Genomic DNA, 26,692 nt, shown 5'->3' with positions numbered 1-26,692 from the left:
GTAGCCCCCTATGGTCAAGCTGAACTGCGGCAATGCAGCCACGATGAGGAGCTCCCCTTCCTTGGAATGTGGTGACCCTGTCCCTTTCCTTGTGTAGAGGCTTGCTATACACTAGCTAATCCTGACCACAGCTATTCTAAGGGACTGGTCTGAGACTCCAGCCATCCACGTTCCTGTTGTCTAAAGAGAGAAGACATTTCCCAGTTTAGGGAGGAGAGAAACTGATTATACAGCCTGACCCCAGAGAGGTTCATAAAATACTCTGTGAAAAAGGCCCCCAAAAGCAATACCTGTAAAAATAGCAAAATGAGGAAATATGCATTTGCAAGTCTCCGGAACTGTTCAAATAGGTTCAGGGGCAGGAAATTAAAGACACTATATTTTGAGGTCTTGATGGTATTGTTCTGTGAGTAAACAAACAAACAAACAAGAAATACACAATTAGAAAAAAGACAGCTCAAAACTGGGTTGATAAGCAGCTGCCCCTACTTGCCAGTCTACCCCTAGAGAGGCCTAGAGGATAGAAAGATGGCAAGACTGCTAGGGTACTTGGGGCAATTTATCTCTGCCCTGATAGAGTTCTTGCTTATTGATGTTATTGACAGTAATAATGATAATCAAATCAACAGCAATAAAAACTTACATTTATTGAGTACTTACTATGTGAAAGGCACTGTTCTAGCATTTTATATGTAGCAACTCATTTACTCCTCACAACAATCCTATGAGGGGGGTACTTTTGAGGATGAGGAAATTGAGGTACTGCATCCAAAGCTCTCTAACAAAGCTTTTCTTAGCCGAGCAAACTCAGTTTGGTGTGCCTCTCTGTGTTTTTTGCAATGTTGAAGGACGTCAGATGCTAAAAGTAAAAAACTGTCTTTCAACCCTAGCCCACTGAAGTTTTCTATAGGGGTCACTATCAGCATTGGAGAATCATTTGGCCCTTAATTGTCCTAAGAGGATTTAAAGAGTTTTGGCTTATATCTAAGCTAATATTTTGCTGAATGAAAATGGGAACTTGTCTACTTCCTCAATTCTGATCTCAAGATGTTCACAGGACCATCTTACTTTCTACCTTGGAGTCTTAAATCATTTGTCCTAAGATGTCAGAGCTCAAATCTAAGAGCTCTAAAAGCAGAAGAATAGGACCAAATAATTCCCTAAGTTCAGGGCTTATCTCCTACCTCTTCCATTTAAAAGGACAGAACAAAAGAATAAAAATAACTAATGGATACCAGGCTTAATACCTGGGTGATTGAATAATCTGTACAAAAAAATCCCCATGACACAGGCTTACCTGTGTAACAAACCTGCACATCCTGCACATGTGCCCCTGAACTTAAATACAAGTTTTTGTTTGTTTGTTTTTGTTTTTGTTTTTGTTTTTTTAAAAAGAAGAACCTACCTGCTGGCCTGGAGTACAGATACTGCTCAAGCATGAAGAATTCTTGCTAGGCCCTGCCTTAAGAGGGCATCAAAGTCTTTATCTCAGAGAATTAAAACCATTCAGTGCTAAGACTAAAACCTGAATCTTGTGTCCCCACCCAGAAAGTTAGATAGGCTATCCAGCCAAGCACTGCCCGAGGTCTATTTCCTTAGGGATGAGAAGCTGGTCAAATAGCTTAGCACTTAGGAGTTTAGAGATCCAAGCCAAAACTAAGATTTCCTTGGTGTTCTCTCCATGATTTTCCAAATAATAATCAATCAGACACTATAGCACTTCTCAAGGCTTGCTCTGTTCACAGCCCTATGCTGGACTATACTAGTGGAGGCTGAAAAATAATTAGACAGGATCTCTTCTGGAGAAGCTCATGGTCTGTCTTGAATGAAGTTCTAGTGAAATGATCTCTACAGGCCCTTCTTGTCATGAGAGTATATAATTCTAACATGGAAATAGCTTTCTTTGATCATAAGATACTTTGAATTTCTCAGTGTTTAAGTCCAGATGGCTGTGATACTTGGACCCAAAGATCTTCTGAGAGGTGGCCTTACTGATGTAGCTAGCCTTCACTGTTGATTTTCCATTTGATTTTATAGCCGTTTAATATATTTCAGGTTTCTCCTCATGTAGGTAGCATTCTGCCTCACGATAGAAGTACAGGTATTTATTTATTAACTTGGCAACTACATTGTTTCATTTTGCTCTTAAACGTAAAACCAGAAGCAATATCCTAATAGCATCTCCTTAACTATGAAGTTCCTCAGAGTTTAGTCCTTTTGGCAGAGGTGATAAAATTTAAATATGATAGAGGTGGTTAATTTTGTTTTGGTTATTTTTTTCTTTGGGCAGTGATATGGGACTGAAGGTTAACTGGGAAAATAGAAGAGAATAAAAGGCCAAGGATATAATGAGAATCAGTAGTTAGGAGTTGGGAAGATGACAAGAAGTCACAGTGGAAGAAGTTAGAGAAATAGGAAAATGAGCAATGCTCAGGGCCAGGGAAATGAAATGGTATTAAATATATCACAATCAGTCAAATCTGTTCATTCACTCATTAAATATTCAATATATATTTATTGAATATTGGCTGCGTGCACGACATTGTGATAGAAACTGTATCACAAATATACTGTGTATACAGAGATAAATGAGATACCCTTTTTCCAAGAGCTAATAGTTTTTTGGAGAAACAGAACTAACATTTTCAGAACCATATTTAACTCCTGTGACCACCATGCAAGGTGAACATTATTATGCCCATTTTACAGATGAAAGAACTGAAGATCAGAGAAATTAACAAACTTGCCTAAGACATTAAGGTTAGTAAAGGCTGAGCTATATTCAAACTCAGATCTGTCTGATGCCCAAACCTAGATTTACTGTCCCCACTGCTTGTTACGTAGGTCTAGAAGATAGAGAAGAGAAAAACCTGCTTTCATGGTCATATCTTGGATACTATTATTATCCAGAACTATTTGATATGGTTGGGCTCTGTGTCCCCCACCCAAATCTCATGTTGAATTGTAATTCCCAGTGTTGGGGAGGGACCTGGTGGGAGGTGACTGAATCATGGAGGCGGATTTCCCCCATGCTATTCTTGTGTTCTCACAAGATCTGATGATTTAAAAGTACAGGATCCTCCTCACTCTCTCTCTCTCTTTCCTGCCACCCCGTGAAAAAGGTGCTTGCTTCCCCTTTGCCTTCCGCCATGATTGTAAGTTTCCTGAGGTGGCCCAGTCATGCTTCCAATTATGCCTGAGGAACTGTGAGTCAATTAAACCTCTTTTCTTCATAAATTACCCAGTCTCAGGTAGTTATTTACAGCAGTGTGAGATTGGACTAATATACCACTCTCACTCAGAAATCATAAACTAATATCCCACAGACTGCAGACATATATTTTTATATAATTATAGCTATGTGTATGTATACATAGCTACACATGCATGGAATTATATTATGTATAAAACCATTGCTTGTGATCACAGAAGATTGAAAACAACCCAAATGTCCATTTAAAAGGAACTAGTTAAATAAAATATGTTAAATCTGCAGAGGAAATACTACATATTATAGCTGAAAAAGGAAAAAAAAGAAAAAAACTATTATGAAATTATGATGATGAAAACATCTCCAGGATATACTGTTAAGGTTCAGAATAGTGTAAAAATAGGAAAATAAGACTATATATTTGTATTTGCTTTATTTGCACAAAGAAACACTAATTTGATTAATACACACAAGAAAACTAACAGTGGTTCCCTCAGGGGAGCAGATATGGACAAGGATGGGGTATTGGAGCATGCCTTTTCAATATATATCTTTTCATGAATTACTTAGTTATAGATACATAAATAAGTGAAACATGAACAATACAATAGGAAGTGGGCAAAGATCATTAATAGGTATTTTCCAGAAAAAGAAATACAAAAGGCTAATTAACATGAATGTCATTTTCATCTAAGAGCTGCCAAAGATGACAAAGATTGATAATAATGAGTTTGACAGGAACGTGGAGAAACGAGCAGTCTCTACTTTAAGTAGAAACATAAATGGATATAACTCTTTTTGGGGGCAATCTGGCCTCTGATAATTTTTAATTTTTAGTGTGTTTTTCTTTTGGCACAGACAATTTACTTTTAGGAAACTTTCATAAGATACAGTCACACAAATGTTCCAAAATATATGTATAATGGTGTTCATTCAGCACCATTTAGCATAGCAAAACACTGAAGACATTTAAATGTTCATCAGTAGAAGACTAACTAAATAAATTAAGGTTTATCAATATAATGGAAAACAATGTCGCTATTAAATAAATGAGGGATATCTGTATGTGCCGTCATAGATACATGTCTAAGTGAAAAAAGAAAATTGTAGAACTATGCTTTCATTTGTGCAAGAAAAACTACAGTATTTATTTTCTGGGAGTTATATATAAACCTGAAATCTGAGACATTCTCTCCCTAGCTTATGTCACTGGATTAATTTTGGCTTCTGAGCCTTCATTGCACCACTCATTGTATAGGAGCTTGAAAGAAAGTGTAATAGAATCTGTGTTATAGGATCCACATCTACAAAGAATTTCATGCTACCCCAACAAAGAAGAATATTATAGGAGAATACTGACCCCCTTCTGAAACAGCCAGAGGGATGACACTCACCGGATATCCAAAAATACTGTTGAATTCTTTGTTGTTGGCTTGCAGATATCTCTCATGTTCTGAAAAAAGATGGGATAAACGATGAGATGGATGCCCCTGTATATATCAGACTGGGATGCTGGCTGCCAGTGAAGACTTCACCAGATCCCCACACTTTCTTGCTGAAGATATCTATTTAAGCATGGGATTTTGTCTCTTTAATCAAAAGAATCAAGAAATGTAATAAAAATAAAAATACTCAAGTATTCAAGTTTTCTGGAGGCAACATGACAAGTAACTCCTGAGGAGTTCTCCACCATCAATGCTTCTAGTACTTCCTAGATCATGTCTCCACAGGCAACAAGATGGTCTGCACCAATTTTACTGCCAAACACAGAAACCCAGCCTTCCCTCAGAAGTCAATTTTAGCACTTTGTCTTAATATATCTGAGGCTCTTTTCCAAGTCAGCTTGTCCTACACTTGCTTAACTAAATTTAAATTAATACATAATGACTGAGCATCTATTGCACAGAGGCCAGTGTACTAGATGCCGTGGAGGGATAAAACGATGAGTAAGACAGTCTCTGACTTCAAGGACTTTAGTATAATAGGAGTAAGCCTGATAACTACTTGACAAAATCATCACATCAAAACATAGAGGTGTTTGTTACAAACTACTACAAATAGTGAGCCTGTTACCATGTTATGAACAAACAAATATATATATATATAATCAATAGATCTTTCTCCCTTGAATGAAACATTCTTATATTCTCTTTGGTTCTTCCTTGGTTCAGCAAGCATTTGCTGGGTTCTTGGCAGGTTCAGGCCCTGTGCTAGGTCCTAGGGTTACGAGATGAGGAAAACATCATCCTGACCATCTTGGTACTCCTATTCCTAGTAGGAAAGACAAATATAAAATAAAATTTCAATCTAATGTAAGGGAAGAGATACAGGTTGGAGGTGCACAGAAGAGGGGATAGAAGTCAGGGAAAGTAGGACATAGAAGTATTCCTGGAGGAGAAGATGCCTTAGTTATTTGGATGATATGGATTAAGTGCTTCCCAGTTCTCATAAGCCTGTGTATTATACCAAGCAATATAGAATTTAGCCTGAAGGCTGACAGTGCTCCTAAGCTTTCTGCCCTTAATGCTTCTAGTAATTCCTACGTAATGTCTCCATAGAATTTGACCCCTCAGAGAGTGGGCCGTAGCAACCTCTCTGCCTCTGAGTTGTATTGAGTATCTACTTTAAAGCTCTTCTGGCCCTCTAAGGTCCTCCTTGGCCCATGGCTCCCAAGATTAAAAAGAAACTTCTTTCCTTGGCCCTCAAAAATTCTATCCTAGGCTTCCGACTCCTACTCTGATCTTGAACTACTTGATTCACTCCTCCAAGAGGAGTCTCTGGCTCCAGGTCCTAGAAACCCAACTCTGCAATTGTTCAAGTTTTTTTTTTTTTGAGCTATGATTCATATAATATAAAATTCAGCCCCTGGAAGTGTACAATTGAATGGCTTTTAGTATATTCATGGTTATGCAACCATCGTCATTAATTCCAGAACATATTCATCACCCCCCAAAGACACCTCATACCTGTACTCTCAATTCTCACCTCCCCTCTCAGTCCCTGGTGGACACTAATGTATTCTCTGTGGATTTGTCTATTCTGGACATTTTACATAAACAGAAGCATAAAATATGTGGTCTTTTGAAACTGGTTTCTTTCACTTAGAATAATGTTTCCAAGGTTCACTCACGTTGTAGTACGTATCAGTATTTCATTCCTTTTTACATCTGAACAATATGTCAAAGTTTGGATGTACCACACTTTACTTATCTATTCATCCATCATGGGCATTTGGTTTGTTTCCACCTTTTGGCTACTGTGAAGAATATGGCTATGAACATCCATGTACAAGTTTTTGTGTAAACTTGTTTTCATTCCTCTTGAGTATATACCTAGGAGTAGAATCAATAGGTCAAATGGGAACTTTATGTTTAATTTTTTGAGCAACTGCTAAACAGTTTTCCACAGTATCTGTACTATTTTAAATTCCCTCCTCACAATGTATAAGTGTCCCAATTTCTCCACATTCTCTCCAGCACTTGTTATTGCTCATGCTTTTTACTTTAGCAATTTTAAAGGCTGTGAAATAGTATCTCACTGTGGTTTTGATTAGCATTTCCCTAATGACTAATGATGATGTTATCTTTTCATGTGCTTATTAGCTATTTGTATTTTTTTTGAAGAAATGTCCATTTAGATTATTTGACCATTTTTTAAAAATTTCAACTTCTGTTTTACAGACATACATGTGCAGTTTTGTGGCATAGGTATATTGCACCCACAACCCCTCCCCCTCTAGTAGTCCACAGTGTCTACTGTTCCCCTGTTAATGTCTTTGACCATTTTTAAATTGCGTTGTCTCTTTATCACTGAACTGTAAGAGTTCTTTACATATTCTGGATAGAAGGCCCTTATCAAATATATGATTTGCAAATACTTTGTACCATTCTGAGTTGTCTTTTCATTTTCTCGATAGTTGGCTTTGAAGCAACAAAGTTTTTTATTTTGATGAAGTCCTATATGAATTTTCTTTGGTCACTTGTGTTTTTGGTGTCACAGTTTAGAAACCATTGCTAATCCAAGGTCATTAGAATTTACTCCTATTTCTTTTTCTAAAAGTTTTATAGCCCAGATGCAGTGGCTCACACCTGTAATCCCAGCACTTTGGGAGGTTGAGGCAGGAGGATTGCTTGAGCCCAGGAGTTCAAGACCAATCTGGGCAACATAGTGAGACCCCATCTCTACAAAAACTAAAATTAGGCATGATGGTGCAGCCTGTGATCCTAGCTATTCAGGAGGCTGAGGTGGGATGATCACTTGAGACCAGGATTGAGGCTGGCCAATGAGCCATGATTGCACCACCACACTCCAGTCTGGGCAGCAGAGCAAGACTCTGTCTCCGAAAATAAATAAATAAAAAAAATTAAAAAGAGTTTTATAGTTTTAGCTCTTACATTTAAGTCTTTAATCTATTTTGCATTAATTCTTGCATATGGTGTGAAATAGGGGTCCGTTTTTATTTTTATATTTTTGTATGTGTATATCCAGTTCTACCAGCACCATTTGTTGAAAAGACTATTCGTTTCCCAATGAATAGTTTTAACGTCCTTGTTAAAAATCAATTGACCATATGCATTTTCTGTATCTACTGAGATAATGAGGTTTTTATCCTTCACTCTGTTAATGTGGTATATCACATTGATTAATTTGCATATGTTAAGTGATCTCTGCATCCTAGAGATAAGACCCACTTGGTCATGATATATGATTCTTTTACTGTGATACTGAATTTATTTGCTAGGATTTTGTTGAGGATTTTTGCATCTATCAGGAGTATTGGCCAATAATTTTCTTTTCTTGTAGTGTCTTTGTCTGGCTTTGGTATCAGAGTAATGCTGGCATGATAAAATGAGTTTGAAAGTGTTCTCTCTTTTTCAATTTTAGGAAGAGTTTAAGAAGGACTAGTGTTAATTATTTTTTAAATGTTTGATAGAATTAACCTGTGAAGCCATCTGGTTCTGGGCTTTTCTTTGTTGGGAGGTTTTGTTTTTGTTTTTGCTTTGAGACAGAGTCTCACTCCGTCACCCAGGCTGGAGTGCCAGTGGCACGATCTCAGCTCACTGCAACCTCCCTGGTTCAATAAATTCTCCTGCCTCAGCCTCCCAAGACGCTGGGATTACAGGCGCCTGTTACCACGCCCAGCTAATTTTTGTATTTTTAGTAGAGATGGGGTTTCGCCATGTTGGCCGGGCTGGTCTCAAACTGCTGACCTCAAGTGATCTGCCTGCCTCGACCTCCCAAAGTGCTGGGATTACAGGCGTGGGCCACTGCACCCGGCCTGCTGGGAGGTTTTTGATTACTAATTCGATCTCCTTACTTATTAGTCTGTTCAGATTTTTTCTTTGTTAATCAGGCTTGGTAGGTTGCATGTCTCTAGGAATTTATCCATTTCTTCTAGGTTATTTAATTTGTTGGCATATAACTTTATAATAGTCTCTTGTGATCCCTTTTATTTTTGTGGCATCAGTTGTAACATTTTCTCTTTCATTTTGGATTTTAGAGTCTTCTCTTTTAAAAATAAAAGTTTACTTAAGGGTTTGTCAATTGTGTTTATCTTTTCAATAAACCAATTCTTAGTTTCATTAATTTTTCTTGTTTTTCTATTCTCCATTTTATTTATTTTTACTCTAACTCCTTCCTTCTGCCAACTTTGGGCTTAATTTGTTCTTTTCCTAGTTCCTTAAGGTATAAAGGTAGGTTGTTTAATCGAGATCTTTCTTTTTTTTTCCTTAATGTAGGCATTTATTGCAATAAACTTCTTAGAACAACTTTTGCTGCATCCCGTAAGTTTTGTTATGTTTCCATTTGTATAAAGGTATTTTTATCTCACCTTTTGGATTTTTTTTTTTCACCCATTGGTTGTTACTCTAGTTTCATACCATGTGGTTAGGAAAGATACTTAATATACTTTCAATCTTTTTACATTTGTTAAGACATGTTTTACGGCCCAACATATGATTTATACTGGAGAACAGATCCATGTGCACTTGAAAAGAACAATACATTCTGCTGTTTGGGGATGGAATGTTCTGTATATATCTGTTAGGTCCATTTGTTCATAGTGTTATTCAAGTCCACTGCTTCCTTGATTCTCTTTCTGAATGATTCTATTGCTGAAAGTGGATTATTGAGGTTCTCTACTTTACTGTACTGCTGTCTATTTCTCCCTTCAGTTCTGTTTATCTTTGCCTTATATACTTAAAGTAATTATAGATAGGTAAGTATTTACCATTGCCATTTTGTTAATTGTTTTCTGAGTGTTTTGCAGTTCCTTTGTTCCTCTCTTGCTGTCTTCCTTTGGCCTTATACATTTAAGTGCTCTGTTGTTGGATGCATTTATATTCACTAGTGTTATATTCTATTTATGAATTGGCCCTTTTGTCATTAAATAATGACCTTTCTGTGTCTTATGACAGATTTTTCTGACATAAGTATAGCCACCCTTGCCCTCTTTTGGTTACCATTTGCACGGAATATCTTTTTACATCCCTTCACTTTCAGCCTATGTATGTCCTTAAAGCTAAAGTGACTCTTTTGTGGGTAGCATATTGTTAGATCTTATTTTTTTGTTTTGTTTTGTTTTTTCATTCAACCATTCTAGTCAGTCTTTTGATGGGAGAATTCAATCTATTTACATTTAAAGTAATTATAGATAGGTATTTACTATTGCCATTTTGTTGTTTTCTGAGTGTTTTGTAGTTCCTTTGTTCCTCTCTTGCTGTCTTCCTTTGTGATCTGATGACTTTTGTAGTGGTGTGCTTTGATTCCTATCTTTCTCTTTTCTGTATCTACTAGAGGCTTTTTCTTTGTGGTTACCATTTGTACAAATTGTGACCAATATGAAACTGGGATGTTCAGCTAGGTTTGCCCAAGGATTTGAGAGTAAACAGATTTAGATTATATACACTAATTTGCATAGAGTTGACATTTTTGCAATATTAGTCCCCTATCTGGTAACATGCTATATTCCTGTGGGAGAGACAGAGAGATAGCTGTTGGTGTCCTCCTGGGACGCCACTCGTTTGTGCATGATGATCATGTCTGTATAGTCAGCTTACCAGCAATACGTAAGCAAATGGCTATGAGTCTTCTCTAGACTATGCTTACAACCCAGCTATGCAGCTTGTAGTTTGTTCTACTGGACTAGGACATTTCTTCCTTGTTATATTTTATTCTTGTGATTATTCAGATGGTTACTGGATGATTACTAGTTGAATAAACGTGGGAGAAGTTTTATACTTATGTGAGATGGGATTGATATATTTTGTGGAGCTTTATTTTGACTGGTTAGTGGCTTATTTACAATTGCGTGATGCAAGGGCTTCTGCTAATCATTGAAGCTTAGCTTCTCTGAAGCAGTGGAATATGCATAGCTCAGATAATTTAGTCACATCTAGGATTTAGAGCTGGTGTATGGCCTATGCCCTTTGTGCAGGGACTTTCTCAGGGGGCACAGATAGCTACCTGATTAAGGCAGGGCACCAGAGAAGTATTGGTGTTTCTACTAGTGTTGAGATTCTCCAGTCCTTGGACAGGCTATGTTCATACTCAATATATTAATGGATTAGTGAATAAAATCAGTTTCTCCCATGCCATTTATCCCTTCAGACCAGTAAAACCTCTCTATTTGTTTAAAAATATTATTTTATAACTCTTGATAAAGTTATAATATTTTCTTACTGGATTTCACATTTCTTATTAAATTTAATCCTAAATATCCCTGATTATTTTTTAACCTAACAAGGGTCTAACAGCCTCTGCCAGTAGCTTATCTGGGTGAAACAGGCCATTCTCTCACTAGTTCTGAGGGATACCTGGGGTTCAGCCTCTACACAACAACTGAATACTGAACACATATCTCCCTCTTTGAGTTGAAGAGTAAAGTAAAGCAGTAGATCCCAAGGTTCAGAGCCTGAGTTGCTAAAGACAGATTGAGACTCCAAAGTAGGGGCAGGATTAACCTTCACCGTGTTCTGGCTCTTTGATGACAGACCTGCCATGAAGAAAGAAGAAGGAGAAAGGAAAGTAGGATTTTCACCAGGAGAAGAGGAATTGGGGGCTAGAAAGCCAGATTTCCTAAGAGGTCTATGATGAATGAAAAGAAGGAATGATGAGAAAAGTGGTTAAAACATCACTTTGCACAACCATCTAAGAGAATAAACTAAATGTTTGAGAGAGAAAAAAGGCAGGCTGTAAGGAAAGAAAGTAACCAGTCTTGTTTGAGATCATAAAGGCAGGAAGAAAGTTTTCAGACTGGATAATAAAAATTAATTCAAGATTCCCTGGGGCATGTAAATACTGTGAGAGAAGACTGGGTGACTGTTTTCCCCATTACTTGTTAATTCAAAGGTTATTCCTGTTTGGCTGAAACAAGAATGACAAAATATGAATTATGGGTGAGAGGTTAGAATGACAGAAGGTTGGAAATTAGTTGAGACAAGGAGAGTCTAGGAAATAGTCTAGCTGAAGAAGTTCTAGCTATGGAACTCAAGGGGACAAACACCTACTTCTAGCCACTTGTGACTATGGAAAATTCATTCTCCATTAGGAACTGAGGGTTGAGTCTACAGCCTATTCAGTCAAAGACTGGTTTCAAAGGACCTGTCCTAAAAGCTGGCCTGGGCATGGTGAAATAATTGAACTAAAAGGGCCAGACATCTTGGTGAAGTGAGGCAATCTGGTGTTATAAAGTGTGCAGTAGACTTAAAGTTAAAAAATATAGCAAGCTCCCATAGTGGTTAAGAACACAGACAATTGAGTCAGGCTGTCAGGGTTCAAATCTTAGTCTTCTACTTCAGAGCCTGAGTTGGCGAAGACGGACTGAGACTCCAAAGTCAGGGCAGGATTAACCTTCACCTTGTTTTGGTTCTTTGATGACAGACCTGCCACGAAGAAAGAAGGAAAAAGGAAAGTAGGATTTTCACCAAGAGGAGAAGAGGAATTGGGGGCTAGAAAGCCAGATTTCTTAGCCTTGAGAAAGTAACTTAGCCTGAGATTCATTTTGTTTTTCTGTAAGATGGAAATGATAATAATATCTACTCATAAGGTTATTGGGAGGATTAATGAGTTAAGGCACACAAAATATTTGAGAACAATTCCTAATAATTAAAAATGCTCAGGACATTTTAGCTATTCTAGACTGGACTCTGCAACTAAATTGTTAAGTGACCTAGGGCAAGTCACTTTTCATTTCTTGGCTTTAGTTTCTTCATGTGTAAAATGGGGTAGTAAAACCTACTGTATATGCTAATAGGGCTAAATGAGGTGATAAATGTAAAGCGCCTATCTGATTCCTGACAAATCAAAAGTACACATTTTCAACCTGAGAAAAGGTGAATGAAAAATAAATAAAAAATAAGAACCACACAAAAGTACACATTAGGCTGGGTGCAATGGCTCATGCCTGTAATCCCAACACTTTGGGAGGCCAACGTGGGAGGTTCACTTGAGGCCAGGAGTTCAAGACCAGCCTGGTCAAGGTAGCGAGACCCTGTCTCTACAAAAAAAATTTTTTTTTAATGTAGCTGGCATGGTGCCACACACCTGTAGTCCTAGCTACATAGGAGGCTAAGGTGGAAGAATCGCTTGAGCCCAGGAGTTGGAGGCTGCAGTGAGCTTGATCATGCCACTGCACTTCAGCCTGTGTGACAGAGGGAGACCCTGCCTCTAACAACAACCAAAAAAAGAGTACACATTAAATGTTATATTCTGTTATTTATCATATAATATGTCAAGGAGATTCCATATGCATCACTGATATAGTTGTCTGTGCCCAAAATAGATTTTGAACTTTCAGCTACCTTCTGTGGATGCACTAGGCTAATCCAGGTAGTGGAAAAGGAAGTGTACAAAAGCTATAGTCTAGTGAGGAGAATTCTGTCTACCTGGTAAAAAGGTAGTAGAAGTCTCAAAGTAGAAGAAGCCTCTGTTTAAGGATATAATGCTTAGAGTTTTGACTCAAATGCCAGGGTGAAAGACTTAGCTCTTATGCAATATATGTAATACCACCTCAGGTTTTAGGGGTTAAAGCTACAGAAGATTGGCAATTATCCTAGCAAGGAAATGGCAGAAACTAAAATGGAAAATGAGCTCTGTAAGATGAAACAAAAGAAAGTAGCACACTGAAATATAAGTAACCAGGAAAAGAAGGAGGAGGGCAGAAAAGGAATGAAGGCCAGTTAGTCAGGTGGCAATCAGGCTTAGGAGATTCTGAACAAATATTGCCTTGCTCACAATGGGGAATTGATCACAAATGGGATTTTCCAGCTAATGCAAGAACAATGAGATGATCTTCTGGAGTGCAAGTCTCTTAACTACTGGATTAGTCAAGGTTTACTCTCCATATACTATTGTATTCACAGTTCTATTAAGCCCACATGATGGCAGGGCAAATTTAGCAATGACCTCTTGCTGTAGTTCTAGATTAGCATGCCTAGGTGATTTCAGCCAAGTCACTTAATGGCTGTCATAGAAATCTCCTTTTCCTGTCTCTAAAAATAAGTGAAGATAGCTGCAAGGGGAAGGATAAAGGGCTAATTTCAGGTCAGATTAGTTGGAGACAGTTATGGTTTGGCTGTGACCCCACCCAAAATCTCATCTTAAATTGTAATCCCATAATCCACACGTGTCAAGGGTGGGACCACGCGGAGGTAACTGTATCACAGGGGTGGTTACCCCCATGCTGTTCTCATGATAGTGAATGAGTCTCATGAGATCTGATTTTATAAGTCTTTGGCATTTCCCCTGCTTGCACTCATTCTCTCTCCTGCTGCCCTGCCAAGAGGTGCCTTCTGCCATGATTGTAAGTTTCCCGAGGCCTCCCCAGCCATGTGGAAACTGTGTGTCAATTAAACCTCTTTTCTTTATAAATTACCCAGTCTTGGGTATTTCCTTATAGCAGCATGAGAATGAACTAATACAGAGTCAGTTTGCATTAAGAATACTGGAATTTCTCACACAGATTCCAAATGATCACAGTTTATCCTATGGTAGTCAAATAATCTAAAACATTACAGCTATCAGTAGATTTTAGCTAACCATATGGCTTAAAGTCTTGAATACACAAGAAAATTTATTTTTCATCTCTCCAGACTTCATTCCTGAGATATCTGGAGCATAACCACCAGATATTTCCACGTAAGGAATGGTAAAATGACTGGGCATGGTGGCTTACACCTGTAATCCCAGCATTTTGGGAGGCTGAAGGGGGAGGATTGCTCGAACTCAGGAGTTCAACACCAGCTTGGGCAACACAGCAAGACACCATCTCTTAAAAAAAAACGTATGGTAAGAAGAACAGCTAAATGATGTAGCAGAGTCATCACAGAAAAGGCCAGTATCCATGGCCCTGCAGAAAGGGCAGTAACTAATTTGTTTTCTCACCACCATTTCATTATGTGTTTCTGGTTCAGTCTACCCACAGCTACATCCCATGGTTTATATTTAACTTACTTATCATACTTACTTACAATACCAGCATTCTCCCACTAAACAAAGAGCTCCTTATAGGTAGAGACCACGAGATCAGCTTTTTTAGATGCCACATATGAGTCAGATCATGCAGTATTTGTCTTTCTGTGTCTGGTTTATTCACTTAACATAATGTTCTCCAGATTCATCCATGCTGTTGCAAAATGACAGGATTTACCTCTTTTTTTATGGCTGGATAGTATGGTGGTTACCAGGGGCTGGGAGGCTGATGAGGGAGGAGTTGGGGAAATGTTGATCAAAGATTACAAATTTCAGTTAGATAGGAAGAATAAGTTCCAGAGATCTATTGTACAACATGGTGACTATAATAAATAACAATACATTGTATTCTTGAAAAATTCAAAGAGATTTTAAGTGCTCTCACCGTAAAAATGACAACTATGTGAGGTAATGTATATGTTAATTAGCTTGATTTAACCATTCTGGAAGGGGTTTTGTGTGTGTGTGTGCATTTCAAAACGTGTTGTACACAATAAATATATGTAATTTCATGTTAATTAAAAAACCATTAAAATATTTCAGTAGCTTTTGAGGTACAAGTGATTTTGGTTACACGGATGCATTATATAGTGGTGAATTCTGAGATTTTGGTGCACCCATCACCCAAGCAATGTACACCGTACCCAATATGTAGTTTTTTACTCCTCACTCCATTTGCAACCTCCCCCTTCTGAGTCTCCAAACTCCATTTTACCACTTTGTATGCCTTTGTGAACTCATAGCTTAGCTCTCACTTATAAGTGAGAACATACAGTAGCTAGTCTTCCATTCCTGAGTTACTTCACTTAGAGTAATGTCCTCCAGCTCCACCCACGTTGCTGCAAAAGACATTATTTCATTCCTTCTTATGGTTGAGTAGTATTCCATGGTGTATGTATACCACATTTTCTTTATCCACTCATTGGTTGATGCACACTTAGGTTGGTTCTGTATCTTTGCGACTGTGAACTGTGCTTCAGTAAACATGTGTGCATGTGTCTTTTTCACATAATTACTTCTTTTCTTTTGAGTAGATATCCAGCAGTAGGACTGCTGAATCAAATGGAAGATCTATTTTTAGTTCTTTAAGGAATCTCCATAGTGCTTTCCATAGAGACTGTACTAATTTACATTCCCACCAGCAGTGTATAAGCCAAATACTTACAACCACATCCTTCTCTTTTCACCATATCCATACCAATATCTATTGTTTTTTGGCTAGACTTGTAGGAGCAGGGTGGTATATCATTGCAGTTTTAATTTGCATTTCCCTGATGATTAGTAATGCTGAGCATTTTTTTCATGTTTGTTGGACATTTGTATATCTTCTTTTGAGAAATGTCTATTCATGTCATTTGCTCACTTTTTGATGGGATTATTAGTTTTTTTCTTGCTAATTTGTTTAAGTTTCTTTTAGATTCTGGATATTAGTCCTTTGATGGATGCAGGGTTTACAAATATTTTCCCCCATTCTGTAGGTTATCTGTTTACTCTGATGATTATTTCTTTTGCTGTGCAGAAGCTTTTTAGTTTAATTAGGTCCCATTTATTTGTTTTTGTTGCATTTGCTTCTGGGGTTTTAGTCATGAATTCTTTGCCAAGGCCAATGTTCAAGAGAGTTTTTCCGAGGTTATCTTCTAGAATTTTTATGGTTTCAGGTGTTGGATTTAAGTCTTGATCCATCTTAAGATGACTTTTGTATATGGTGAGAGATTGGGATCTAGTTTCATTCTTCTACATGTGGCTAACCAGTTTTCCCAGCACCATTTATTAAATAGGGTGTCCTTTCCACAATTCATGTTTTTGTATGCTTTGTCAAAGATCCGTTGGTTGTAAGTATTTGGCTTTATTTCTCTGTTCTTTATTCCGTTCCATTGGTTTATGTTCCTACTTTTATACCAGTACTATGCTGTTTTGGTAACTATAGCCTTGTAGTATAATTTGAAGTCTGGTAATGTGATGCTTCCAGGTTTGTTTTTTTTTTTTACTTATGATTGCTTTGGCTATTCAGAGTCTTTTTTGGTTCCATATAAATTATAGAATTGTTTTTCCTAATTTTGTGAAAAATTATGCTGGCATTTTGATAGGACTTACATTGAATCTGTAGATTGCTTTGGGCACTGTGGTCATTTTCACAGTATTGATTCATCTAATCCATGAGCATGGGATGTGTTTCCATTTGTTTGTATCATCTATGATTTCTTTCAGCATTGTTTTATAGTTCTCCTTGTAGAGATCTTTCACCTCCTTAGTTAAATATATTCCTAGGTATTTTATATTTTTTGCAGCTGTTTTAAAAGGGATTGAGTGTTCTTGATACGATTCTTAGCTTGGTGGCTGTTGGTGTATAGTAGTGCTACTGATTTGTGTACACTGATTTTGTAATTTGAGACTTTCAAAATTCGTTTATTAAATCTAGGAGTCTTCTGGAGGAGTCTTCAGGGTCTTCTAGGTATATGCCCACATCACCAGTGAATGGAGATAGTTTGATGTCCTCTTTACAATTGAGATGCCCGTTATTTCTTTCTCTTGCCTGATTGCTCTGGCTAGGACTTCCTAATAGACTATGTTGAATAGAAATGGCGAAAGTGGGCATCCTTGTCTTGTTCCAGTTCTCAGAGGGAATACTTTCAACTTTTCCCCTTCAGTATGATGTTGACTGTGGGTTTGTTATATATGGCTTTTATTATTTTGAGGCAAGTCCCCTTCTATACCTAGTTTATTGAGAGTATCACAAAGAGATGCTGGATTTCATCAAATGCTTTTTCTGCATCTATTGAGATGATAATACTTTTTTTTTTTTTTGAGACAGAGTCTTGCTCTGTTGCCAGGCTGGAGTGCAGTGGCACAATCGTGGCTCACCACAACCTCTGCCTCCCGGGTTCAAGTGATTTTCCTGCCCCAGCCTCCTGAGTAGCTGGGACTACAGGTGCATGCCACCATGCCTGACTAATTTTTGTATTTTTAGTAGAGATGGGATTTCACTATGTTGACCAGGCTGGCCTTGAACTCCTGACCTCATGATCCACCCACCTTGGCTTCCCAACGTGTTATATTACAGGTGTGAGCCACCGTGCCCAGCCAATCATATGTTTTTAATTCTGTTTATGTGATGTGTCATGATTATTGATTTCCATATGTTAAACCATCCCTGCATCCCTGGGATGAAACCCACCTGATTATGGTAGGTTTCATCAACTCACTTGATCTTTCTGATGTGCTGTTCGATTTGGTTAGCTAGTATTTTGTTGATGATTTTTGCATCTATGTTTATCAGGGATATTGGTCTGTAGTTTTCTTTTTTTTAAATGTTCTTTCCTGGTTTTGGTATCAGGGTGATACTGGCTTCATAGAATGTTTTAGGGAGGATTACTTCGTTCTCAATCTTTTGAAATATTTCAGTAGAATTGGTACCAATTCTTCTCTTAATGTCTGGTAGAATTCACATTAGAATCCATCTGGCCCTGGGCTTTTTTATTGCTAGCAATTTTTAAAAATTACTCATTCAGTCTCACTGCTTGTTATTGGTCTGTTCAGGGGACCTATTTCTTCCTGACTTAATCTAGGAGAGTTGTATGTTGCCAGGATTTATCCATTTCCTCTAGATTTTCTAGTTTCTGTTCATAGAGGTGTTGTTAGTAGTCTCGAATGATCTTTTATGTTTCTGTGGTGTCAACCGTAATATCTCCAGTTTTATTTCTAATTGAATTTATTTGAATTTTCCCTCTTCTCTTGGTTAATCTAGCTAATAGCCTATCAATTTTATCTTTTCAGAGAACCTGCTTTTTTTTTTTCATTTATCTCTTGCATTTTTTTGTTTCAATTTCATTTAGTTCTGCTCTGATTTTTATTATTTCTTTTCTTATGCTAGCTTTGGGTTTAGTTTGTTCTTGTTTCTCTAGTTCCTTGAGGTGTGATATTAGATTGTCAACTTGTGATCTTTCCAACTTTTTGATGCAGGCATTTAGCACTATAAACTTTCCCATTAGCACTTTTTTTGCCGTATCTCAGAGGTTTTAATAATCTGTGTCACTATTGTCATTCATTTAAAAGAATTTTCAAATTTCCATCTTGATTTCACTGTTAAATCAAAAATAATTCAGGAGCAGATTGTTTAATTTCCATGTATTTGTATAGTTTTGAGGGTTTCTTTTGCAGTTAATTTCTACTTTTATTCCACTGTGGTCTGAGAAAATACTTGATATAATTTTGATGTTTATACATTTATTAAGACTTGTTTTTTGTCCTATCATATGGCCTATCTTGGAGAATGTTAAATGTATTGATGTATATTGTGCATATCTTGGGTAGAACGTTCTGTAAATATCTGTTAGGTCCATTTGTTCGAGAGTGTCATTTAAAGTCCATTTTTTTGTTGTCATTGACTTTGTCTTGATGATCTCTCTAGTACTGTCAGTGGAATACTGAAGTTCCCCACTATTATTATGTTGCTATCCATCTCATTTAATAGGTCTAGTGGTAACTCTTTTACGAATCTGGGAGCTCCAGCACTAGATGCATATAAATTTAGGATTGTAATACCTTCTTGTTGGATTGAGCCTTATATCATTGTATAATGACCTTGTCTTTTTTTCACTGTTGTTGCTTTAAGGTCTATTTTATTTTAGATAAGAATAGCCACTCCTGCTTGCTTTTGGTTTCCATTTATATGGAGTATCTTTTTCTACCCCTTTACCTTGAGTTTATATAAATCCTTACATGTTAGGTGAATCTCTTGCAGACAGCAGATATTTGGTTTGTGATTTTTTTTAATCCATTCTGCCAATCTGTATCATTTAAGTGGAGCGTTTAAGCAATTTATATTTAACATTGAGATGTGAGGTACTGTTCCATTCATCACGTTGTTACCTAGGTACTTTGTATTTTTCATTGTGTTATTGTTTCATAGGTCTTGTTAGTTTTATGCTTTCAAGAGGTTTATTTTGCTGCCTATCAAGCTTTTGTTTCAAGATTTAGAACTTTAGAATTTCTTGTAGGGCTGGTATGGTAGTGGCAAATTCCCTCAGCATTTGTCTGAAAATGACTTTATTTCTCCTTCATTTATGAAACTTAATTTTGATAGATACAAAATTCTTGGCTGACAGTTATTCTGTTTAAAGAGGCTAAAGATAGGACCCCAATCCCTTCTGGCTTGTAAGGTTTCTGCTGAGAAGTCTTCTGTTAGTCTGATGGGTTTTCCTTTACAGGTTAACTGATGGTTTTGTCTCACTGCTCTTAGAATTCTTTCCTTCACATTGACTTTAGATAGCCTGATGACTATATGCTTGGTGATGTCCTTTTTGCAAGGAATCTCCCAGGATTTCTTTATGCTTCTTGTATTTGGATATCTAAATCTCTAGCAAGGTCAGAGAAGTTTTCCTCATTTATTCCTTCAAATAAGTTTTCCAAACTTTTTGCTTTTTCTTCTCCTTCAGGAACATCAATTATTCTTAGGTTTGGCCATTTTACATAATTCCATATTTTTGGAGACTTTGTTCATTTATTTTTATTCTTTTTTATTTTTTCTGATTGGGTTAATTTGAAAGCCTTGTCCTCAAGCTCTGAAATTCTTTCTTCTGGTTGTTCTATTTTTAAATCTTTCTGCTGCATTTTGTAATTCCCTAAATGTGTCTTTCATTTATGGAAGTTCTGATTAGCTATTCTTCAAGATCTCTATCTCTTTAGAAAATTTTTCATTCATACCCTGAATTTTTTTTTTTAAAATTTCTTTGTGTTGGCTTTCACCTTTCTCTGGTATCTCCTTGTACTCAAGGAAATAATCAAAGCTTAATAATCAACCATTCGGATTCTTTATCTGGTATTTCAAATATTTCAGCTTGGCTGGGTGTGGTGGTTCATGCCTGTAATCCCAGCACTTTGCGAGGCCGAGGTGGGTGGATCACCTGAGGTCAAGAGTTCGAGACCAGCCTGGCCAACATGGTAAAACCTCGTCTCTACTAAAAATACACACACAAAAATAGCTGGGAGTGGTGGCACACACCTGTAGTCCCAGCTATGTGGGGAGGCTGAGGCAGGAGAATCGCTTGAACCCAGGAGGCGGAGGTTGCAGTAAGCCAAGATCACGCCACTGCACTCTAGCTTGGGTGACAGAGGGAGACCCCATCACAAAAAAAAAAAAAAAAAAATTCATCTTTGTTTGGATCCATTGCTGGAGAGCTAATGTGATCTTTTGGGGTTGCTATAGAACCCTGTTTTGCTATATTACCACAATTATTTTTCTGGTTCCCTCTCTTTTGGGTAGACCATTTCTTCTAGTTATTATAGAATTATTTTTATTGTGTTTTTTAAAAATTTATTTTTACCCTGTTAAGGATCTGACTTTAATGTTTACTATAGCCTAATTCGGCTCTTGATGCTTTCAGGGGTGAAGATTCTATGTAAGTTCCTTGGTTATTGGGAGTCTTTGTATGATGGCCTTCTCAGATGCTAGTTTGTAGTAACAATGTGCACAGTGTGTGCGCAAGTTTACCGTCTCACAGGAGGTTGGAATGGCAGAGTTCTCTTGAAGCTTACTTATTTCATTCCCCTGTGGTATACACCTTTTTGCTTACTTATTTTTCCCTAGTATTTTATTTACTGGTTGAACAGTCTGGGCTTCAGGCCAGCAGAGGAGGTATTCCTGTGTAGAAACCAGTTGTGGCTGAAGCAGGTGGGTAAATGCAGTACCCAATGGTGGGCAGAGGTCCCAACTTTGTCAGAGGTGGCTGGGGGAGCTCTCAGTGAGAAACACTGAGGTTTTATCGGGGGAAGGGTGGGAGCCACATAGCTCCCCTGCCAGGCCAGCAGGGCACACTCCTGACCGTGTTCTAGCTATTCAGATCAGACAGGTACCTCTTTTCATCTGCAGGAATGTTGATGTTTCAAGTAAGGAAGAATTGTGACTTACCTCTTGTGCAAGCCTGAACCTGGAGAGTGCTCCTCCTATGAGGATACAGTCACCTTGAAGTGTTCCAGAAAGGCTATGCATAGATGCACTCACACCAAGCTCCCAGGGGAGAAGCCCCAGCTGTGTCTGCAATGGTGGATGAGGGGGAAAAGAAGTCCCCTTCTCTGAGACTCTTCACAAGCAGCAGGCTTGGTGCCTGGCTGTTGGAGTAGAGCTGCAGACTTTCCCTGCTAAGCCCAGCACTGCAACTGTGCCCCTGCTGAAAGAAACTTCCACCAGCAGAAAGATCTGGGACTCAGGGCCTGCCATCCAGAGTCTTTTGTCCCATGGGGTATTCCCTTGATGTAGTATACTCCCCTTTCCCCTAGAAGTAGGAGTCCCTGAGAGCCAGACTACTGTGAATTCTGTTGCTCTTCTGGATCTAGCCACCTAGAGGGGTTGCCACACTCCAGGCTGGTACTAGGGAATGTCTGCAAGGGATCCAGTGATATGACCTGTTCTCAAGTTTCCCAGAAGCAGGTACTAGCACTGGCTCTGATGGGGTTTGCAGGGGAGTTACATAGACTCTGTGAGATTCCTTGGTTATAGATAGACTTAGTGTGTTGGCTTTCTCAAATGCCAGTGGTAGTAAGTAATGACCTGGTCACGTGAACAGACTCAGGACCTCCTGGTCAGCTAAGGTGGTGCAGACAGTGGTGATAGCTGAGGTTAGGCACACGTTTCTTCCTTCCTGGGTGCAGTGTTATTCTACCTGGAGGTGCTGTAATGGACTGTGTTGGCCTCTAGCCACAAGGTGGCACTTGGAAAAGAGCACCAGCTGTGGTAGTAGTGGTGGGATTTGTGCTTGCCTTATATTCTCCAGGGAGGGTATTCTGATTTCTCAGGCAATGGGTAGGGCCATAAAGCTCCCAAAAGTTTCTGTTGTTTGTGTTAAGCTACCAGGGCGGGTGGAGGGGCAAAGCCAGGTGGAGGCTGGATAAGGCAGGTCCTGTGCTCTGGCTCTCCACATGCAGGGCAAGTAGCAGCCCCTGTGGAGCTCAAGGGGCAGTTCTCTGGCCACTGGGATATTATTCCAAGGAGAAGTATAGCTGTTTCTACTGTATAGAAGAGTTCGCACAAGGAGTGAAGAGTAGCAGGTAGCAGTAAGCCCCACCCAGCTCCCATTAACATGACAAGACAGATCTGACAGTCCCAGTAATCCACTAGCAGCAGCAAGCTAAGGTCCAGGCCGTCTTGCTCAGAACTAAAAATTGCCCCAGGCCATAAGCCTTCCCTGCAGAGATACTATGTGAGGTACTGCATATGTTAATTAGCTTGATATAACCATTCTAGAAGGTATATCAAGCTATATTTCAAAACATCATGTTGTACACAATAAATACATACAATTTCGTGTCAATTTATTTAAAAAAGGTAGAGACTATGTTTTTTCTTTTCTTTAAATCTCTGTAGCCTACTGCTTGGCTCAGCATTAGGCTCTGGATATAATAAAGATTTGTTGAATGAACAAGTACACAAGTGAAAAATGCTTAGAAACATGTTCTGCTAAATTGGGGTCAGATTGCTGTCCAAACTCCTCCAGTAGAGGACAATCACCTCCTCCTTATGGGAAGATCTATATAATCACAGAACAGCTGGACTCAAAGAGGAGCCTCAGCTAAGGCTAATGGTTTGTTGACACGTCTATGCAAAAGTCAGCAAATCAGAGGATATTCAGCATGGCTGAAGAGGGTGTGTTGAATGCAGTGTTAAGAAGAGCTTTGAGAGGAAGCTCACTAAAGTCTGGAGTGTCATGAAAAGTCCAGCTCCTGAGCTACTACTGATCTCCTGCACCTCTAAGTCTGACCATCCCCTAAAGCTTCATTAATTCTTCTGTCTGAGTTAAGCAAAAACAAGTCTAAAATTGTTCAAAAGATAAGAGCCTAAAGAAAATCAAAATAATCATAAAAACTGTCCAATTTATTAACAAGGGTCCATAGAAGGTTGGTTTGGCTGGCACAATTTAGGACATGCTCAAAAACCAAAGGCCCTATTCCCTACTCCCTTTACAGACCTTTGGCTTCTCCCTTTCTGTAGGGCAGAAGCTGACAGGAACATCCAGGTGGATGGAAATTGGGAGTTGTGCTTTCGTACTCTGACCACATTTGGAATCTGGGACCAATGATTTCTCATCAGTGCAGTAAAGGTAAAATCAGTCTTGTATGACTGAACTGCTAGACATTACATTCAGTGCTTCTCAATCATAAAACCTTCCCTGGGATAGGAGACAAGAGTTTGGGAGTTATATGAAAAGCCATCAGTTAGAAACAAAATGCCTTGGTGATGCTAAAAAAGCAATTTAAATCTAAAAGATTCAAACCTTAACCCCTTCTGTTTAGGGTTGCCAGATTTAGCAAATAAAACATTCAGATACAAGATAAGTATGTCCCAAATATCTGATGGGACACACATACTAAAAAGTTCTTTGTTTATGCAGTGGCATGATCTTGGCTCACTGCAACCTCTGCCTCCTGGGTTCAAGCGATTTTCCTGCCTCAGCCTCCCGAGAAGCTGAGATTATAAGCACACGCCACCACGCCTGGCTAATTTTTGTATTTTTAGTAGAGACAGGGTTTCACCATGTTGGCCAGGCTGGTCTTGAACTCCTGATCTCAAGTGATCTGCCCATCTTGTCTTCCCAAAGTGCTGGGATTACAGGTGTGAGCCACTGCACCCGGCCACTGGGAACTTTTGAGCTGTCTTTTCTAAACAACTTTATGAGATAAAATTTATAAACCATACAATTCACCTATTGAAAGTATAAAAATTAGTGGTTTTTAGTATGTTCACAGAGTTGTGCAACCTAAATGTCTACTTTTGTGTTTATTTAAATGCTCTTTTGTAGAGTATTCTGTTACTAAGACTCTGATTAACTTTCCTCTCTACATGCCACAATATCTATGCCCTCTTCCTTCCTGGAGTTCTTTTTCTTTTTTTCCTTTCCTGTCCTTTCTTTTTAGTTTCTCCAACTTAGTTATTTTCCATTCGTGATTACACTTTTTTCTTTTTATTAATTTTAAGAATTACCCAAAGTAATGTAAAAATACATTTTCACTGTAGAAGATTCAAAAACAAAAATATATACAGAAAAAATTTAAAGTTTCCTTTCCTATGCCTTCCACTCCTTCTTTTCCTAAGGAAACCACTAAAAATAGATTGGTGTATATCCTTTGGGTCCCTTCCATTTCAAGGAATTTATATGCAAATATTTATGCATATATACACATCTCTCTCTCTATATATTTTTGATGAGATCCTACTAAATGTATTGCTCTGCAAGTTACCTTTTTCTTTTTACACTATGCATTGGTCATCTTCCCATGTCAATACATATAGATTTACTCCAACCTTTTGAATTACTACCTAGTATTATTAAGCTACCTCTCGATAACTGTTGATAATTTTTATTGTTGTCTTGTGGTGGTGGTGGTGGTGGTGAAGATGGTATTTGCAGAAGTGTGTGGAAGGTAAAGGAAAGGGAAAGGAGAAATATAATAATGGGACAGTCTTGCAAACTCTCTAGGACAGAGAGAACTCTGTAGGCACTATGCTAGGCAGAAAATCTAGTGGAATCACACAACATAGATGTAAAACAGCAAAGCATGTCAAGGCAGGGTATACATAAGATGTTAAATGAATTGTAGAGACCCAAGATAATTAAAATTATATGTCCACACAAAAACTTGTACACATATGTTTACCGCAACATTATTCATAATACCCAAAAAATGGAAACAATTCAAACGTCTATCACCTGATGAAGAGATAAATAAATTATGGTATATCCAAACACTGGAATAGTATTCCGCCATAAAAAGGACACATGCTACAATAAGGATGGACCTTGAAAACATAAGTGAAGGAAGCCAGTAACAAAAGGCCACATTATATGATTCTATTTATATGTCAAGTCCAGAAAAATCCATTAGTGGTTGCCAGGGGATAGGAGAGCAGAGGAAAGAACTGAGAGTGAATGCTAACGGGTATAGGGTTTCTTTCTGGGATTATGACAATGTTCTACAATTAAGCTATGGTCATGGTTTCAAAACTCTGAATATATTTAAAATCACTGAATTACATGCTTTAAAAGGGTGCATTTTGTGACATGTTAATTGTATCTCAATAAGACTGTTATTTTAAAAAACTGGGCCAGGCATGGTGGCTCACACCTGTAATCCCAGCACTTTGGGAGCCCACTCAAGTGGGTGGATCACTTGAGCCCAGAAGTTTGAGACCAGCCTGGGCAACATAGTGAGATCCCATCTCTATAAAAAAGTACAAAAATTAGCTGGGTGTGGTGGCATGTGCCTTTAGCCCCAGCTACTTGGGAGGCTGAGGTGGGAGGATCACTTGAGCCCAGGAGGCTCAAGCAATGGGCCTCAAGTTGCAATGAGCCAAGGTCACACCACTTCACTCCAGCCTGGGCAACAAAGTGAAACTCTGCCTCAAACAAAGACTGTAGAACCCAAGCACTACAGGAATTCAAGAAGGAGAGATAAAGGGAGGCAGGGCAGAATTGTTGGAAAGAGCTTCATGGAGAAGGACTTGCACTAAACTCAAGAGATGAACACAGGTTAATTAGGTAGAGATGCAGGGGTCAGTTTTGTAGGCAGGAAAAAGGACTTAATGAAAGGCTTGGCATTGAGATTAGACAAGTTGTATGATAGTACAGTAAGTACAAAAATCTGAAGGAGGCAGAAAACAAGAACTTCAAGTCAGGACTTTAACATTAGGATAATGATATTAAATTTTATCTCAGAGAATCCTACAAAGATTTTGAGCAGGGGAAAATGTGATAAACTGGAATTTCAGAAACATTAATATGATAGATTTACAGGGGAACAGAGTGCAGACAGAAGGATCACTTAAAAGACGGCTGTAATAGTCAACACTTAAAATTATGAAAGGCTGAACTAAGAGGTGGTAGAAAATAGAAAGGAGAGGCCCGGCATGGTGGCTTATGCTTGTAATCCCAGAACTTTGGGAGGCCAAAGCGAGTGGACCATTTGAGGTCAGGAGTTCAAGACTGGCCTGGCCAATATGGTGAAACCCCGTCTCTACTAAAA

General features: G+C 38.3%; 1 protein-coding gene across 1 annotated transcript in view; it reads right to left on the bottom strand.

The window, feature by feature from the left end:
- The window catches only part of LOC116475383 (phospholipid-transporting ATPase FetA-like), a 110,822-nt gene that overhangs the window by 70,800 nt on the left and 13,330 nt on the right, over positions 1-26,692 (bottom strand). The window contains 2 exon segments of the mRNA XM_058446046.1: positions 291-404; positions 4,606-4,664. Coding sequence (XP_058302029.1) covers positions 291-404; positions 4,606-4,664 — 173 coding nt within the window.

This window comes from Hylobates moloch, unplaced genomic scaffold, assembly GCF_009828535.3.
Source record: "Hylobates moloch isolate HMO894 unplaced genomic scaffold, HMol_V3 SCAFFOLD_10, whole genome shotgun sequence".
NCBI lineage: Eukaryota > Metazoa > Chordata > Mammalia > Primates > Hylobatidae > Hylobates > Hylobates moloch.
The sequence above is the reverse complement of the archived record's forward strand: the minus strand, read 5'-3'. Positions and strand labels throughout refer to the sequence as shown.